Here is a 16,267-nt window from a genome sequence, read left to right on the forward strand (position 1 = left end):
GCAGGGTCGGTGGGGCGCAAGGCCTCCTTGGATGCTCTGCTCGGGGACGGCAGGGACAGCATCGCCATGAGAGCAGGGACTTAGGGGCCAGAGTGGGGGGGCCTGGCCAGCAGTACTGGCCTCGCCCCCTCACTCCGGCGCCTCAGTCCCTGCTCTCATAGCGGCACCTCCGGAGGTTGGAGGTGGTGGCAGTGGAGGGAGTCTTTACATGCCTGGCCCCGAAGGGTGAGCAGGAGCCATATAAACACTCCCTTGAAATCCGTCATTCTTGTTGGGCAAATAGCTATAATTAGCAATTATATAGTGGCATTTCATTTTAATCCTGTAAAAATGGGGATTTGGGGGTTTTAATCAGAGCATTTGCTGTTGTTTTATTTTTAATCAGAAAATTTGTGATTTTTAAACAGAGAAAACCAGGATCCCTTCTCATTACCCTCCCAGAGAAGTCTAGGCCTACTGTAGCAAGTTAAGAGCTTCACATTCCTCCAAGAACTTAGTGGCCATATTCTGTTTTAAGAGAAACTTGGTAGCTGGCTGAGGTCTGCTTACAGGACCCAGATCCCTAGGAAGGGCAGGGATGGATCACTACTCACCTGAGGGGCCAAGGATTAGGATCTCATTGTACCTGTCCAGACTGGGGCAGCCAGATCAGGATTAGTTTTACCCACCCCAGCCTAGACAGACTCTGAAATGGCAGGCTCGACCATGTGATGGCACCAGGTGGCCTAAGCCTCTTTATTTAATCCTAAAATGTTCCCATTTACCTTTTTTAAGAACCTCTTCACCTGAGAGAGGGGGCTCCCTTTCCTCACTTCGTTCCAACTGCCACTATGCTAACAACAATGCCTTGTGGCCCAGCTCTTCCTGAACTGTGCATCAGCAGCTAGGTGACAGATAGGTTATTAATTACCTTCTGTCATGATATTTCCTAGCAACCACCAGCTGACAAATGAATTCAAGGGCTCCCTGAAACAATCTTCGATGCAAAGCACCATGCATCCAGTCAAGTTAATTCAACTGCTCAGCTCCATTTCTTATTTCTGGTACAAGATGCAGCTTGTTGAGAGAATGATAAGGATGTTCAGACCCCAGTAAATCATTTTCCCACCTCCCCCAGTTCCCTTTTCGCCTATTTACTCCAACTTGTCTTTAGACTAAAGCTGCAGTCAATCATGGCTATAACTAGAGGTTAGCCAGTAAGTCTGAGTTTTGCAGCCCAGTCTGCCCCACAGTTATCCACAGGTCCAAGAAACAGCCTTACTGGAAAGGAAATTGTAACAATACAGAAAAAGGAAAAGCAGTTCCCTGCCTAAGACCGGCTACATGCAGCATCAACCAATGACTCCCTCTTCAGCCTCAAGATATTTTATTGTAAAAAGTCAGCATATTTTCTTTAGCTCAGGCTGTTAAACAGCAGAGAGCAGGGTTCAGCCTCTGGATACATGTTAGTGAGCGTAGTTCTTTTCACCTTTCGGCCATGATTCAAATCTGGTCAAATTTGTAGTAATCGTAAGACCTACCAATTTCATGATTTTGCAATTTTTTACATACCAAAAATTTGGTAGGTCTCCGGTGAAAAATCCTGGTCCCCACGAAAAAGTATGGGGACCATGAAAAAGCAGAAAAACAGCTCGCAACCAAGTGGGAAAAAAGGACAGTTGCAAACAGAAAAGGGTAGGAAGCCCTGGCATCCTGGAGCAGAGTGGGGAGGGGGAGGGAGGGAAAGTGGGGGAGCAGGAGCTTATCAGAGTCTGAGTCCCTGACAGGCTCAGGCTAGGAGCCAGTCACAGGCCAGCCTGGGAAGCCAGGAGGGTTTTGGTATGGGCTTTTAAAGCACCTGCAGGCACGCTACTGCAGCTTGCCTACTTGCTTCTGAGAAAGAGCAGACATGAACATGAAGAAGGCTTCCAAGACGGCCAAATACATTTCAGCAGTGGACCATGCAAGACAGTATCCTACAGGACCTTGCATGCAGACAGAGGCAAGCTCTTCTGAACCACCTGCAATCTAACTTTGGATGCATCCAAGAAAACCAGCATTGATTGTCACTTGAAGTCCGAGGCACACATGAAGAGGGAAGCTGCTGCAGAGGCTTGCAGGAAGCAAGTGGCCATGTCCTTCCTGTTTAAAAGGACCACAGAAAGCAGGCTGCTGAGGCAAGAGGCAGTGGAGGCTTTTGCGGCACCCAACATCCCGCTGGGGAAACCTGATCATCCCAAGTTAAAGGACTACCTGACTCAAACAAAACATGCCCAATTCCATGTGGTACACTGGCTGGCACAGCATTTGAACGGGACCTGGGTATCACAATCAACTGGAAAATGAACATGAGCCAACAATGCGATGAGGCTGCCAGAAGGGCAACTAGAACTCTGTTGTGCATCAGCCGCTGCGTGGCCAATAGATCCAGGGAGATGCTTCTCCCTCTCTGTTCGGCATTGGTGAGGCCACAAGTACTGTGTCCAGTTCTGGGCACCGCACTTCAGGAAGGATGTGGATAAGCTCAAGAGGGTACAAAGGAGGGCCACCCGTATGATTAGGGGCCTGGAGGATAGGCCCTATGAGGAGAGACTCCGGGAACTGGGCCTGCTTCAGTCTGAGTGATGATGATGGGCGATCACTCGCAAACAAGTAAGATAGTCTCTTCCAAGGATCCTAACAGGGAGTCTGCAGGTGGCTCCAGTCTGAGAGTGAAGACCGAGAGATACCTTGATAGCCACCTACAAGTATGCTGGGGGTAAGCATCAAGATCTAGGGCAGGGGTTTTCAACTTTTTTGAATTATTGTACCCCCTTGGCAGCCAGACGCGGAGCAATGTACTCCTGGCCGCCAAGTGTCTGTGTGCGCACGTTGGGGGTGGGGAGGGGCGCACGGCCAGCTGCCCTGCAGTGGGGGGGGGAGGGGGTGTACCCTCAGCCGCCACATGCAAGCCTCCCCCACCTCCCATGTTCGGCTGGGTGGGCAGCGTGTGTGTGGGATAGTGAATGACGGTGCTCTATCCTTGCCCACCCGTGCGTACTCCCTAGGGCCTTCTCACACACCCTCAGTTGACAACCCCCAATCTAGGGAAGCAACTTTTCAGGAAGGCACCTCAAGGGAGGATGAGGACCAATAGGCACAAGCTAACAGAAGAAAAATTTAGGCTGGACATAAGAAAAAACATTTTTTCTATAAGGGTTACCAGAATCTGAAACACTCCCAGCAGAGGTGACGTAGTTGCCGTCCTTGGAGGTGTTTAAGAGGAGGCTGGATAAACGCCTTGTTGAGCTCGTTTGAGCCCAATAACTTCCTGCCCATGGCAGGGGACCAGGACTTGATGATCTTGCAGGGCCCGTCCAGTCCTTCGATTCTATGATTCTGGGCACCAACAAGCTTCACCAGAAATATCTCCCTTGCAGTCATTGCTTTGCACGTAGAATCCAGAAAGGCTGCCTTGGCAGAGTATCATTCCTTTTCCACTGGGGCTGATGAAGCCACTGACCCTCAGGACAACTGTGCTGCACATTTTTTTTTTTTTTGCCAGGGATCTGGACTGGTCAGGACCTACCTGTGTTTCAAACTGAGTCGGTCCATCTCATCTCTGTCAATTTTTCCATGGTGTCCCAAGCAATTGTGAAGATAATCGTCAGCTATGGTAACAAGATCTCAGCATTCTGGTCTGGCAATGCCATGTGCACGCGCTAGTGTTTCTCCAATGTGCTCCAAGGAATGCTGCACACTGCTGTTCATGGCACCTGCACAGTCTGTCCCTAGAAAATGACATGACACACTCAGTTCCCCAAGGTGGATAGCTTGATGTCTTCCTTTGAGAAAGCCTTCAAGCACCATCTAGGCTGTAAGATTCAGTACAGGGAGTCTGTTGCAAGGCAGACTCATGTGCCACTGTGCTGCTGCCACCAGAGCCTGTGCTAACATGGTGGAATTCCTGGTTCAGTGCAGTCTGCTTCCACACCAAGTATATGCAGCATTACCAGCAGTTTGAGTTAGAAGCTGGAAACCACACCCAGCACACAGTGCATGCTCAAGCTTCAGATCTCTTGCAGCCAGGCAACATTTAAGATCAAGTGACATTTGTGGTTGACAATGCCACCCAGGTCATGACCAGGTTTGAAGGCTGACAGGCTGTGATCCATCACACACACTAGGTGATAGACTTGATAAGCTGGGTTGAAGATAGGCCATAGCAAGAAACTGTCAAGCTGCCCTTGTGAAAACCAGCACAGAAGGGAACTGTTCCAAGCAACAGCTGCGAAGCTGAACCAGTACTACAGGTACGACCCATCACTGCTGCCACAGTTCAGACAGTTGGCTGCCCCCTTCCTTAGTGCTGTTCACATTTTAGATCCCAACCAGGTACCTTTCCTCAGTTGTGACCCTCAGCTACTGAAAGCAATCCCAGAATGAGGGAAACTGCATGACACCGAATGTGCTGCCTACCTGAACTTCGCCAAAGACTGCCAGATGCCTGTGCCTGTGTTCTGGGACTGTCTGTATCCAGTTTCCACACTTTTACGCCCTGGCAAGATGTTGCCTCACCATTCCAACCAACTTGTGGACACTGAGCATACCATCTCCATTCGTGGATAAGTGTTCACCTCACAGAAGCAGAGAATTTCTTCAGCAACTGTGACTGGATGCACCCATGCTAGCATTTAATACATAGCCTGAACTGCCTGTCTTAAGGTTAGCATTGTTTCAGTAAACTCCGTTTTCTACGGTCCTTTAATAAAATGCATATAGCTGGTATTAGTTACAATTCATGTTGTGCATAGTACAGCTTTATTTTTAGAAGATATTTAGTGTAAGAATTTTGTTTAGATGGTACAGTACTATTTAACAAACCCCTGATGACTTCCTGCCCCTTGGGCAGGGTGCTGAACCTGATGATCTTTCGAGGACCCTTCCAGCCCTTATGTATCTGAAATCTATGAAAGTGTATATAGTTTGTATTTGTTAAAATTCATTGTGTCCATTGATTTATTTTAATAAGGGTTTGGGGGGGGGGGTTTGTTTGTTTGGGTTTTTTTTACAGATTAGGTGCTTAGATTGCTTAATGATAATGCAGCAATTAATGGCTTCTCCACAATTGATCCCACAATCAAGCCTGGGGAAGGCATTAATTGCCATGGTAGCAAGAAGTCCAGGGCACAGTTAATGCCTTCCCAGGATTGGGAGATTTCAACATCAGCAGCCTAGGACCCAGTTAATGCCTTCCTTGCAATTGATCCCCTGATCAGTCCTGGGAAAAGTATTAACTGCGTCCTGAACTGCTTGCTAATGCAGCAAGTAATATCTTCCCCAGGCTTAATTCCCTGATCAAGCCCAAGGAAGGCATGAATTGCTGCATTAACAAGCAAGCCCGTTTGGGACCACCCATCAATTTTTGGGGAGGGGTGGGACTTCAAGTGCCATTTAGCCAATCAGAGGTGTGCCCCCCACCACAAAAATGGCACCCGATGTCTTGCTGGGACAGTGAATTTGGAGGCAACCACTGTGAATTAGGTAGGTCCCTAATCATAAGCTGTTCAAACCTGCCGTTTCATAGCCAAGATGAAATTTGTTGCTCTCAATCCAGATCCAAATGCAGAGAGGTATCTACAACACTAAGCAGAGGTTAGTATACAAACCAAACAGAGTGATCCCTGTGCTTCAAGGCTGCAAATAAATGGGAAGTGACACAAACTGCCATCTGAACTACACCAGAAGTGTGAGTAAGGAAGGACATTTTAGCCTGAAATGCTGGTGATCAGGGACTTTCCAAAGGCCTTGATTTCACTGAAATATTCCCACCAAAAGACTTACCGAATAGGAACAGGTGACTTAAGACTCAAAAACAGATCACAGCCAGAATGAGGTAAAGTTCACAGTAAAAAGTACAATTTATTATATTAAAAAAATATCTCTCTCAAGATATTACCTGGATACATTCTCTTGGGTGGGGGCATACAAATATCTTATTCATGAACAGCATTTTGCCAAGATACGGTGCTACCTGGTGCTCAAGTTTTAGTTACAAAGTCTAAACTCAACAGCCAAACCATCATCCAGTCCAGTCCATCAGTAACACAGCTCCACGTTAACATGTGTCCAAGGGCCAAAAGGTCACAATGAAAGCATATTCAACACAAAGGATCTTGTTAATAATTCCTGTAAGGATAATTAACTGAGCTGTCTTGTTCATTGGTATGGCCAATGTGGAATTAATAAGCAAAGAACCAATACTAGCAAGAACTGCAGCCAGAGAGGGAGAGCAGTCAGTCCTTGATTATAAAAAATGAGCAAAATCACAGTAGCGTCCGCCAGTTTGACTTCCACAAATTTCAGAGCCAAAAACACAATTTTCAGGAAAGAAATACAATTGTCTGGGGAAGAGCGAAGGTCCAATCAAAAGTTACAAGAAAAATTGTAGAAAAGAAACATTTGACATCATGTAACCAAACAGATTTTCTGCTGACCAGACAGCACTACTTGTTCTCCAGCAACCAGCTAAAGAGTTCCCTTTAAAATTTAAGACCAGGGAAGCCACAGCACATGTTGAATGCGAGTTGGCACCAGACTACTGAATGCAGTGGACTCCTACCAACAAAAAGATGGCGCCGCTTTGAACTTCAAGTGGAAACACCAGCAAAGAAAGTCTGCCATTCTCCAGGGCATCTCCTGGACTGCAACAGGCATGAAGAGGGGCAGGAACCATTCGGGGCCAAACATGCTTGAAAACCCATGCAGGGGCACAGGCAGCTGCGAGACGAATGGCGTCCGGTGCGGGCAGGGGTGGCTGGGAAGGCGGGGTCTGTGCCAAGTCCTGGTACCGGGTGGGCCTCGGGCTGCAACACGCAGGGCCGGCGCCTTCCCGCACGGTCTGTCCCCGTCGTCACCGACGTGGGCTCCAGGCGCCGGCGCGGGGTGCGCCCTCAGGCGGTGGCTGCGGGCGGGCTGTGGCTGCCCCCGCCCCCGGCGGCGCTGCGGGCCCGGCGGCGGGCGGCGCGGAGCAGGCAGTGCCGCAGCAGCGGGTAGAGGCGGCGGCAGCCGTCGAGGCCGAGGCGCACCGCCTGGGCCCAGCTCTCGGGCGCGCCGCCCTGGCCGCCGCCCAGCAGCGCCGACACCTGGTCGAGGGCGGGCAGCAGCGCCACGGTGAGGCGGGCGGCGGCGTCGCGCTCCTCGCGCTCGCTGGGCTGCAGGCGCCAGGCGGGCGGGTCGGCGGCGGAGGGGGCGGGCGGCCGGCTGAGCGCGCAGGCCACCACCAGGTCGTGCATCTCCACGCCCGCGTCGGCCAGGGCCAGGGCGGCAGCACTGACGGCGGCGGCGAGCGCGGAGCCGCCGTCCTGCAGCAGCAGCGCCGCCACCTCCAGCTGCGCGCGCGGGTAGCGGCCCAGGCGCACGGCCGGCTCCAGCGCCTCGCGCAGCGCCAGCGCCAGCTCCCGGTCTCGCCCGCCCGCCGCCGGGCCGGGCCGCAGGCGCGCGCCGCGCCGGGAGAAGGGCGCTCGGCGGAAGTCGCAGAGCAGCCGCCCCCGCGCCGCCGGCTCCGCGCCGCCCGCCTCCCGCGGGCCGTACACGGCGCACAGCACCTTGGTGCCGCCGCGCAGCTCCACGTAGGCCGAGCCCTTGGCCTGGCTCAGCAGCCCCGCGCGCGCGAACAGCGGCCGCGGCGCCGCCGGGTCCCGGCCCGGCCCCGCCGCCTCCTCGGCCTCCTCCGGCTCCGGCTCCTCGGCCGCGTACAGCAGCGGCGACTGCGACTCCTCCGGGCCCGGCACGCGCCGGTGGTCCAGCGGCATGGCCCCGGCCACCCGATCCCGATAGGCCCAGCCGCTCACCCGCCTACACGGAGCGCCCCCTGCAGGCCCGGAGCGCGGCCGGGGCCTGGCCTGCGCGCCCCGCCCCCAGCGCGGCTCCAGCCACTCAGCGCCCGGCCCCGCGCTCAGGGCGCTCCGCCCCCAGCCCGGCCCCGACCCTGGCCCCGCGGAGCGAGCGAGCATGGCGGGGAGCGGGGCCCGACCGGCCCCGGCCTGCGCCCTCGCCCGCTGCTCCCCTGCAGCGACGGGCGGCCCCGCGCCCCTCCAGGGGAAGCACCTGTTAGACCCACGGCGCCGCAGGGCGCACAGTCCCATTCTTGGCAAAGCCATAACCCCCTCTAACCACAGACTGAACATCTGCCTTCCCAGCACACCCCCACTTCTTCCACCCTAACAAAACTGCAAACCCTGGCCTGGTTCAATGACAAATTAACAGGGCACACATTGCAGATGGCCTTTATTAACACTGAACCTATTCCTCATGTTCCCATACAGGTAGGTCTGCTCAGCTAAGGCAGTGAGGTACACCTACATCACATTAATTTAAATACACTATTACTGTTGTCAATAAAGTGAGTAAAGGGCTTCCATGTTATCTACAGAGAGGTCAGGGAGTTGGGTGACAGGTTGATTCCAGCAACTTTCCAGAGGTGGGCTCCTGCCTCCAGTGGTTACAAGGGGACAGGAGTTTGTGTGCAGACTCTTGGCTTTGATGCGTTCTGTGGCTGACAGTATTTATTACTAATATTTAGCACATCATAACAGTGCTCTGAAGACTTTACAAACTGCTAGTGCAATCCTTACTGCAGGCCTTGCAGAGAGGCCAGCATTATCCTCACTTTACAGACAAGGAACAGGCTTCCCAGACATACAACAAGATTGGAGCTGGCATTACAACTTCTAAGCCCCTGTCTCTCTCTCTTCCTTGTTTAGATCTCTAACCCATGATGCTTCTTTTAGTTTGTTAATGCCTCAGCGAGGGGATTCAGAAGGAATGATGTGCAGCGTCTTTGTCTCCAGCGATGTCGCTAGAGTGAATGGGAGCCCGGTGACCAGGCTGATGAGAAAAGGAGAGAGCTGACAGCATTCGCTTCTTACCTGTGCAACGAGCCAGCACAGGGACATGGAATCAGTTCTTCAGCTCGCCAAGGCAGAGCTCAGCAAAGTCCGTGGCCAGCTTCAGAACCTCCTGCAGGCACCCAACATTTTTGCCTGTTGCCTGGGCTGAGACATCTTTCCCACCACCTTTGCCATCCATCAGTGTTGACACTTCCTGCACCCACTGGTTGGCCTTCAGGCCCTTGTTGGCTGCTTCCTGGAAAAGAAGAGGGCAGGGTTTAGGTTATTACAACACAACAGCATTTGCTGCTGGAGGAAGATGCCTAGATGAACACTACTTCAAGTAACTGTATCTGATGGAAGAACAAAGCTCTACCTCCTTGGCAGTACAGTACTTAACTTGCTTTCTTGTATGGCTCCAAATGTAATTTAGCTGAGACACAGCTACGCTAATGCAACAACTACTACCAGTATCCCAGTTAGACGTGATAATGAGAGACAGAGGACACATGGAAGCCCCATTGCTGACTGCCTGAGCATAAGCTGTACAGGAAATCTGCAGGTCCTACTGCTAGGAAGAGCTCTTAAGCTCAGCCTGAAATGCTTTGGGCAGACACACCCAAAGGGCTCTGGAAAAGTGTTACCTGAGGTACTTGGCATAAGCAGGTGATCTTGCCAGCTTCATTATCTACTGCGAAAAGCATGGCAGCAGTCTGAGGAGAATGAGTCTTGAATAGCTTCAGAGATTCATTCAAGGCCTGTAGAAGGAGATACAGAGAAAATTACACCAAGAACCAGCCGGCATCATTCATCTTTCAGCTGGCCTGGCAACACATGCTGCAAATCCCTACACAGATTCCTTTGCTGCTAGATAGCTACAACAGTCCTGCTGATATCAGCAAACACACTCTACTCCCAGGCAGGCATTCTGAGTCAGTATCTTCTGTACCTCGCTTTTGCAGCAGTCTGCATCTCTGCAGTGCTTGGTTTCTGTTGGGTGCAGTAAAGCTGCATGTACCCTTCTTGAGGCTGGCTGTGGAGCTGGCATCAGAGGAAGAGCAGAAGCAGCTTGCTTGCCTGGTCACACCAGACTCAATGCCTGGAGATCTGAGCTTCTGAAGTCACATAGAGACATGGCTCCCTAGCTTCACTCATGTTCCCTGTCCAGCAGCAGGACTGGAGCAGGAGAATGCTCAGTGCCTGATTTGTTTCCCATCTTGGGTTGTTTGGGGGCCAACAAATGTATGGCTCTGCAACCATAAAGCAAGTGAAAATGATCTGCAAGCAAGTGATACATTAGGAAGGGGAAGGGACAGCAGCTTAGGACAGAGGTGGTGTGAGCCTTTCCTTAGCAGGCTGCTGGACTGAGGTAAAGGGCAACCCATTCTGGGAGACCTGGAAACTCTGCTGTGCCTGCTGCTACTCTCTACTTAAGAGCAGCTGGAGTCAGCAGGGATGGAGGTCAGAGTGCAAATGCTACAAGGATACAAAAGTCTTTCCCACAGCACACCTAGACTAATGGACTAGGTATAGGCAAGTCCTTGAGTGCCAGGCACCCACTATTTGCAAAAGATTTGACACTTCATATCTCACATAGAAAGACCTGCTGTATTTAGAGAGCTCCTGAGACAGGCTAATTAGAGGTCATTTGATGATGCCTCTTAGGGGACATATTCACGGCTCCACCTGTACAGCTGGCTGCTGCAGTCCCCAGGGGTCACGCAGCCCACTGTTGCAATCCACATGCTGTGCGCTGCTGTCATCCCTTAGAGGTGCAGGCAATTGGCTACTGCGCAAAGAATGTGCCAACAGCTCAATGCAGAGATGCTGCTGGGCCTGCTGCTGGGAACACTGAAGATGCAGCATCTGTACCAACTGCAGTAATGGTCCCCAAAACAAAATAGCAATTTTCCCCTCCCACACAGACATGAACAGCATTTAGATACCATGGAGATGAGAACCATGTAAGAGGGTGAGTGGGAGCCTATAAACAAAACAGGATCAGCTGGGAGTTTGCCCATGCAGAAATTTAAATTGGGGCATTACAACTTGATGGTTAGTCTACAGTATCATTAATTGACACTGTTCATTTCCTATTGTTGCCTGGCAGCAGCTCATCACTGCTGGGACCAGCAAACAAGGGGGTTTACCCACAACAAGCTTCTCTAGGGGGTAGGAAACCCCCCCTTCCACCTTGACAAGAATAGACAGATTCAGCTCATGATGCGAGACAGAAGGGTAGGGACAGCACTGGTCTGTGACAAGCCCAGCTGGATGGGTTGCAGAATCCAAGAAATGGGAGCTGGAGGACAACACTTTTCTAGCACTCATTCAAGGCTCTACCTAGCTGCTGTATGGGAGCCAGTGCAAGATACACTGCATTTCTCTGCAATATCCCAGCTGACAGAGCTTCATTGCTTTTCTTGGGTAACTACCCTGCAGGCCCCACTGTTAGAAACATTTTCAGCCTGCATTTTCCCTCATCTTCTAATTCCTAGCCACCCACTTGGGTGGCCCTTACTTGAAGCAGGGATCCCCATCCTGATCCAGACACTAGAATCTGAGATGGTGAAGAAGAGAGTCTGAGGGACAAACAGAGGTGTTGCACACTTCCGGGTAGGAGGTGGCTTTGGTTAAGCCAGCAGAAAAAGTGCACAGACCTAACATGAACTAATTATGCCCTCCACGACCATCTCAAAGCCCTGGCCATGGTTGGGCACCTGCACAGCAGGCTCTGTAATACATGAGGCTGTGAAAATCCCCCCTCCATTCCAGGGGCCACAAACGGAGAGGCAGGTTTCTGAACTTTCTCAGGGAGTCCTAGACACGGGAATGGAGAGTATTGGGACTAGCTGTGTTACCTTTGCTGAAGCGCCACTCTCCATTTCCAGAATTACAAGTGGCTGGTTAGGGTGACTGTCAATGAACTGCTTGGTCTTCTCCAGCACCTGGAAGAACAAGCAGATGTTCAGACAGATGTGAACAGACACAAAAACTGTTTTTTGCACACAAGGGCTCACCAGGCAAACTGAAAGAGGTGCAACAGCTAACCTGCACCAACTTCTAGTCACTGATCACTGACCATTCTGTACAGCTGATATGGACCCAAAGGGGAAGGCCCAGGCTGCCAAAGCAGGAACAAAGTGTGGAAGAACATGATGCAGCACGTGAGATTTGAAAGGAGGCAGCACTGCTGCGTACCCCTTCCCAATAGTCACCAACTTGAGTCAGGAACAGCAGCAACCAGCCCGTTCACCTGCATCTGACAAACATCTTGCCATAGTCTGTGTGCAGGTATCAATTTTGGGCCAGGAGCACTATCCAAGCACTAAACACAAATCACTCACTCTTCCAACCAACAAAAGAACTGCCAAATTTCAGAAGGACAGTCTATTTGCTCAGCAGCACTTTGGTGGGTCTATTAAAAACACCATTATTGCTATCGTGGGGTTGGTACCTCAATGTAGTTGCTGAGATGTAGTAGGAAGGGAAGAGGATTAAAAGAGATTTCAAACAGAAAGGATAGCTCTGCGGAGCAAAGAGAAGCACCTATTTATTTAGGTTGGGTGTGGGAAGCAAAACCCATGCTTTGATGTCTGCAAGATTCACTACAGAGCTATCCTGGCCCCTAATCATTCATCCCGAGGGCTCACCCGTTTCTGAATATCTGCTTTGCTTGCACGATCCAGGTCATCCATGACCTTCTTCAAAACTTTGAGAGCCTCTCTCAGCTCATCCTTCTGCCACTGTGGGATAATGGCAGTAGCCAGTGTCTGGAAGCAAAGAGAGAGGAGATTACAGCTTCAGTCCACTACAACCGGAGGCTACCCTACATTATCCTAATAAATTCATTTTAAAATCAAAGGCACTTGACTTGCAAAGCCCAGCAAAAGCTCCCTTCCAATAGGGTGTGCAAAGGAGTTAACACAAAAAAAAAGAGATGTGACTGGCTTCTAAATGTCTGCTCTGACTGTAGTTCTAGTCATTCATTTATCACTTACTACTGCTGCTGCGAATAACAGGCCTAGAGACCCACTGACTTAGGGCTGCCTAGAGTTTGTGCAGCAACAGAGAACTGAACCAAGGTCTCCCAGGTCCCAGGCTGTTGCTCAATCTACCTTACTGCGAAGTGATGCTCCCAGTTGAGAACACCAGGTATGGCCTCACACTGCTCTCCTCGCATCAAATTGATGCCTGGCTCCAAGAGGAGGGCCAACGTCCCGATCCTTACCTCACTGAGGTCTGCAATCTCCTTCTGCACTTCCTTGTTGGGAGCTCTCTGTACTTTTACTTTGGCATCCAGGGCAGAGAGTGATTTCTTGAGGCTGTCCACTTTCCTGAGTGCCTGGGGGAGGACAATTCAGCTCAACAACTATGTCAAATACAGAGAATCACTGAGTACACTGGGCTCTGTTCAACCCATGTGACAAGACAGCAGAAATGTTCCAACCCAGCAGAGGCAGCTCTAGCAGCATCAGACGCAGGAGAAGACGATGCCTGTCTAGTCATCTCAGACTATTTGCCAGTATCACACCCTTTAATTACAAACACCAGTGACTGTCATTCCCCTTTCCACACTGGACACTGTCAGGTGGTTTAAAAAAACAGAACTGAACCGTACCAAAGTGTACCTCCCTGGGCCTGACTAGAACTTCCTCCTGATCAAAGCCAGGGATCAGGGTGTGCCCTGCATGAGGAGGATGGGGAACTCTTGTAATATTTAGTGTTTCAATATAAATGCAGACAACCATTTAGTGGATGGCTTTACAGATTGGCTTCTGTCTCCATAGCTCTGCTCAGGAGCAGTGTTATTTTTATGCCATTCACTTTGTAAGCAAAGAGAACACTATATAAATCTATTGGGCCAAAAAGTGGAAAAACCATCCTGAGCTTGCACTGTCACATGGGGCACCAAGAATGTAATACCAGCCACTGAACAGCTGGCAGGAGCCATTTCTTTTCAGTCTCCTGCCCCTCTGGAGTCACCCACCTGACCCGGCACAGCTGGAGAACAATATGAGAGGCCACCACAATCATCTGGTACTGAATTGGCATGGAAGCTTGTTGCTCTGCCACCTTGACTGAGCTTGAGTGTGTACAGCAGGGGATGGCAATTATTTCAGCTGGAGGGCCGCTTATTGAGTTTTGGGGAGCTGTTGAGGGCCACAAGGGTAGCCCTACCCTTTGACAGATGCCCTGCCCCCTGGCTGCCATCTTGGGACTGGAATTCCCACCCCCTAACCCCTGAGCTTTGCTACCAGAAGTTCCTTCCCTTGCCCCCAGCAATACTCCTTCTGGGAAGGGGGCTTGCCATCTTGGAACTGGAAAAACCCCTCAAACAAATTATATACAAAAAATCAAACACTGACAATAACATATTTTAATTTTATTTAAAAAAATATTTTTGTCATGATTTGTGTCTTGTGTATATAGACATGATTTCATAATAGCTCAAAAAGAAGTTTACTCTTGTATATTGTATGGGGTATGGAGGGGTGGGTATGGGGTTTGTGGGGGACTGCACGCGTTTGCCTGTGCGTGTGCAGTGAAGGTGTGGGGGTGTATGTGGATGTAGTGGGGGCTGTTGGGGGGTGTATTTGTGGGTATGTGCAGGTGTGTATGGGGTTTGTGGGGGAAGGAGGTTGGGTGGAGGAAGGGTATGGGGAAGGGGGGTGGGGTGTGTGGTGATGCATGTGTGGTGGGGTGTGTGCACATAACAGTGAGCAGGGCTCCTCCCAGAGGCATGTGGGTGCATGTGTGGAGGGTGCATGTGGGAAGGGTTGTGTGTGGTTGCGGTGTTTGTGGGGTGTGTGATTGTGTGTGGGGAAGGGTGTGGCTGTGGGGGAAGGTTTGAGGGTATGTGGGGGCATGCATGGGAGCCCCCTGCATGCACCCATCTGAGGCGGTCAGCACCCGTCCCTGCCCTGCAACAGCTCAGAGCCCATGCGCCCTGCAGCACCTCTCCACCGCTGTCAACAGCGTGCTGCCCTGTGCCCGCTCCAGACTCACCCCCACTGGAGTGGATCAGCTGGAACCTGTATGCATGCCCCCAACCCAAACCTGCCCCACACCATTCATCTGTGGTGTGTCTTGCTGTCCCTTGTGCACACAGTGGGGCTGGGGCGGTTCCGCAGCTTTTCCAGGCAGCCCAGGTGGTGGTGGTTCCTTCCGGCTGCTGCCACTACTGGCCCCAGACCCATGGTACCAGTGGGGACCTGTGCTGTACAGCCCCGACCCTGCATGCCCTGGGCTTGCCTGCCCAGGCTCAGCAACAGGGGCGCGAGACAGAAACTGTTGCTCAGCACAGGGGAAAAGCAGCCCCTTGTCCTCGCCTCTGCTGGCTGCTCCTGCTGCAGCTGCCCAGAGCCTGCGCCATGCTGGGCTGCCCTGCTTGTTCTGTGCTGCCACTGCTGCCCTGCTGGGCATCCCAGAGATGGCGGTGGCAGTGGCAGAGATGCAGGGCAGCCTGGCACAGAGCAGACTCCAGGCGGCTGCAGCAGGAATGGCAGCAGTGGTGAGGGGGAGGGGCTGCTTTTTCCCCTGCACCAAGCAACAGTTTCTGTCCTATGCTGCCAGTGCTCAGCCTGGGCAAGTGAGTCTGGAGCAGGAGTGGGGCATGCTGCATCGGGGCTGTGCAGTGTGGGTCCCCACTGGCACTGTGGAGCTGAGGCTAGTGGCGGTGACAGCCAAAAAGGAGCTGCTGCCCCCTGGACTGCCTAGAAAGGCAGTTCAGCTGTGGAGCCACCTCAGCCCCGCTGCATGCACAGGGGGGCACAGCTGGATGGTGCCTGGGCCAGGTGGGACCGAGGGACTTACCATGGGCCAGACAAAACCCTGCCGTGGGCCATATTTTGCCCACCCCTGGTCTACAGTATGGCTCTAGCTATGCCTTACTGATGGAGGCACAGTCAGGGACCTCAGGTCCACTTCTTAGTGAGCAAGATTCCTTGCTTGGCAGCAACATATAATGCTATCACTTGCTCTACTGGTCTGACCTGCAGGTCTGCTGTTGAAGTGAGAAGCTGAAAATAATGCTGCAGATAGTAGTACCAACAATTCACTGACATAACACCACTAGAGTTAATGGCATAATACGGATTGATTCCAGTCAGAATCTGGCTCAAATTCATATTAAGAATCTCTTGCTTACCGACAGACAGTGCTTGGGTCACTCCCCTTCCACTGCACATGTGCTCTGGGAAATTAACCACCTGACACAGATTTCATTACAGGTCCCCTTCTCTCTTCACTTACCTTCTGTGCTTCAGCTCCAGTGACTGCAACTATTCTCCGGATACCTTTAGCAATTGCTTCCTCAGACACAATCACAAAAGGGCCAGCATGGCTGGAGTTCTGCAGGTGTCTGAAAAGAATAGAGACATAGACCCCAGTGAGACACGGCTAAAAATTCCATCCTC

At 51.7% G+C, this 16,267-nt stretch overlaps 2 protein-coding genes across 3 annotated transcripts in view; both read right to left on the bottom strand.

Annotated features, from left to right (window-relative positions):
• Positions 1–5,855: 5,855 nt before the first annotated feature.
• EXOSC6 (exosome component 6) lies at positions 5,856–7,888 on the bottom strand. Its single transcript, XM_059713641.1, has one exon. It carries the CDS (start codon positions 7,770–7,772, stop codon positions 6,912–6,914), a length of 861 nt encoding a protein of 286 aa, XP_059569624.1. The 5' UTR covers positions 7,773–7,888; the 3' UTR covers positions 5,856–6,911.
• Positions 7,889–8,230: 342 nt separating this feature from the next.
• The window catches only part of AARS1 (alanyl-tRNA synthetase 1), a 38,130-nt gene continuing 30,093 nt past the window's right edge, over positions 8,231–16,267 (bottom strand). For both annotated transcript variants that reach the window (XM_014599275.2, XM_019488989.2), the window contains exons 16-21: positions 16,104–16,212; positions 13,081–13,194; positions 12,503–12,622; positions 11,711–11,797; positions 9,494–9,607; positions 8,231–9,105 (exon numbers count right to left, since the gene is read on the bottom strand). In XM_014599275.2, the coding sequence (XP_014454761.1) occupies positions 8,920–9,105; positions 9,494–9,607; positions 11,711–11,797; positions 12,503–12,622; positions 13,081–13,194; positions 16,104–16,212 (730 nt within the window). In that variant the 3' untranslated portion in view covers positions 8,231–8,919. The remainder of the gene's footprint in view (positions 9,106–9,493; positions 9,608–11,710; positions 11,798–12,502; positions 12,623–13,080; positions 13,195–16,103; positions 16,213–16,267) is intronic.

Source organism: Alligator mississippiensis, chromosome 10 (genome assembly GCF_030867095.1).
Source record: "Alligator mississippiensis isolate rAllMis1 chromosome 10, rAllMis1, whole genome shotgun sequence".
Lineage (NCBI taxonomy): Eukaryota > Metazoa > Chordata > Crocodylia > Alligatoridae > Alligator > Alligator mississippiensis.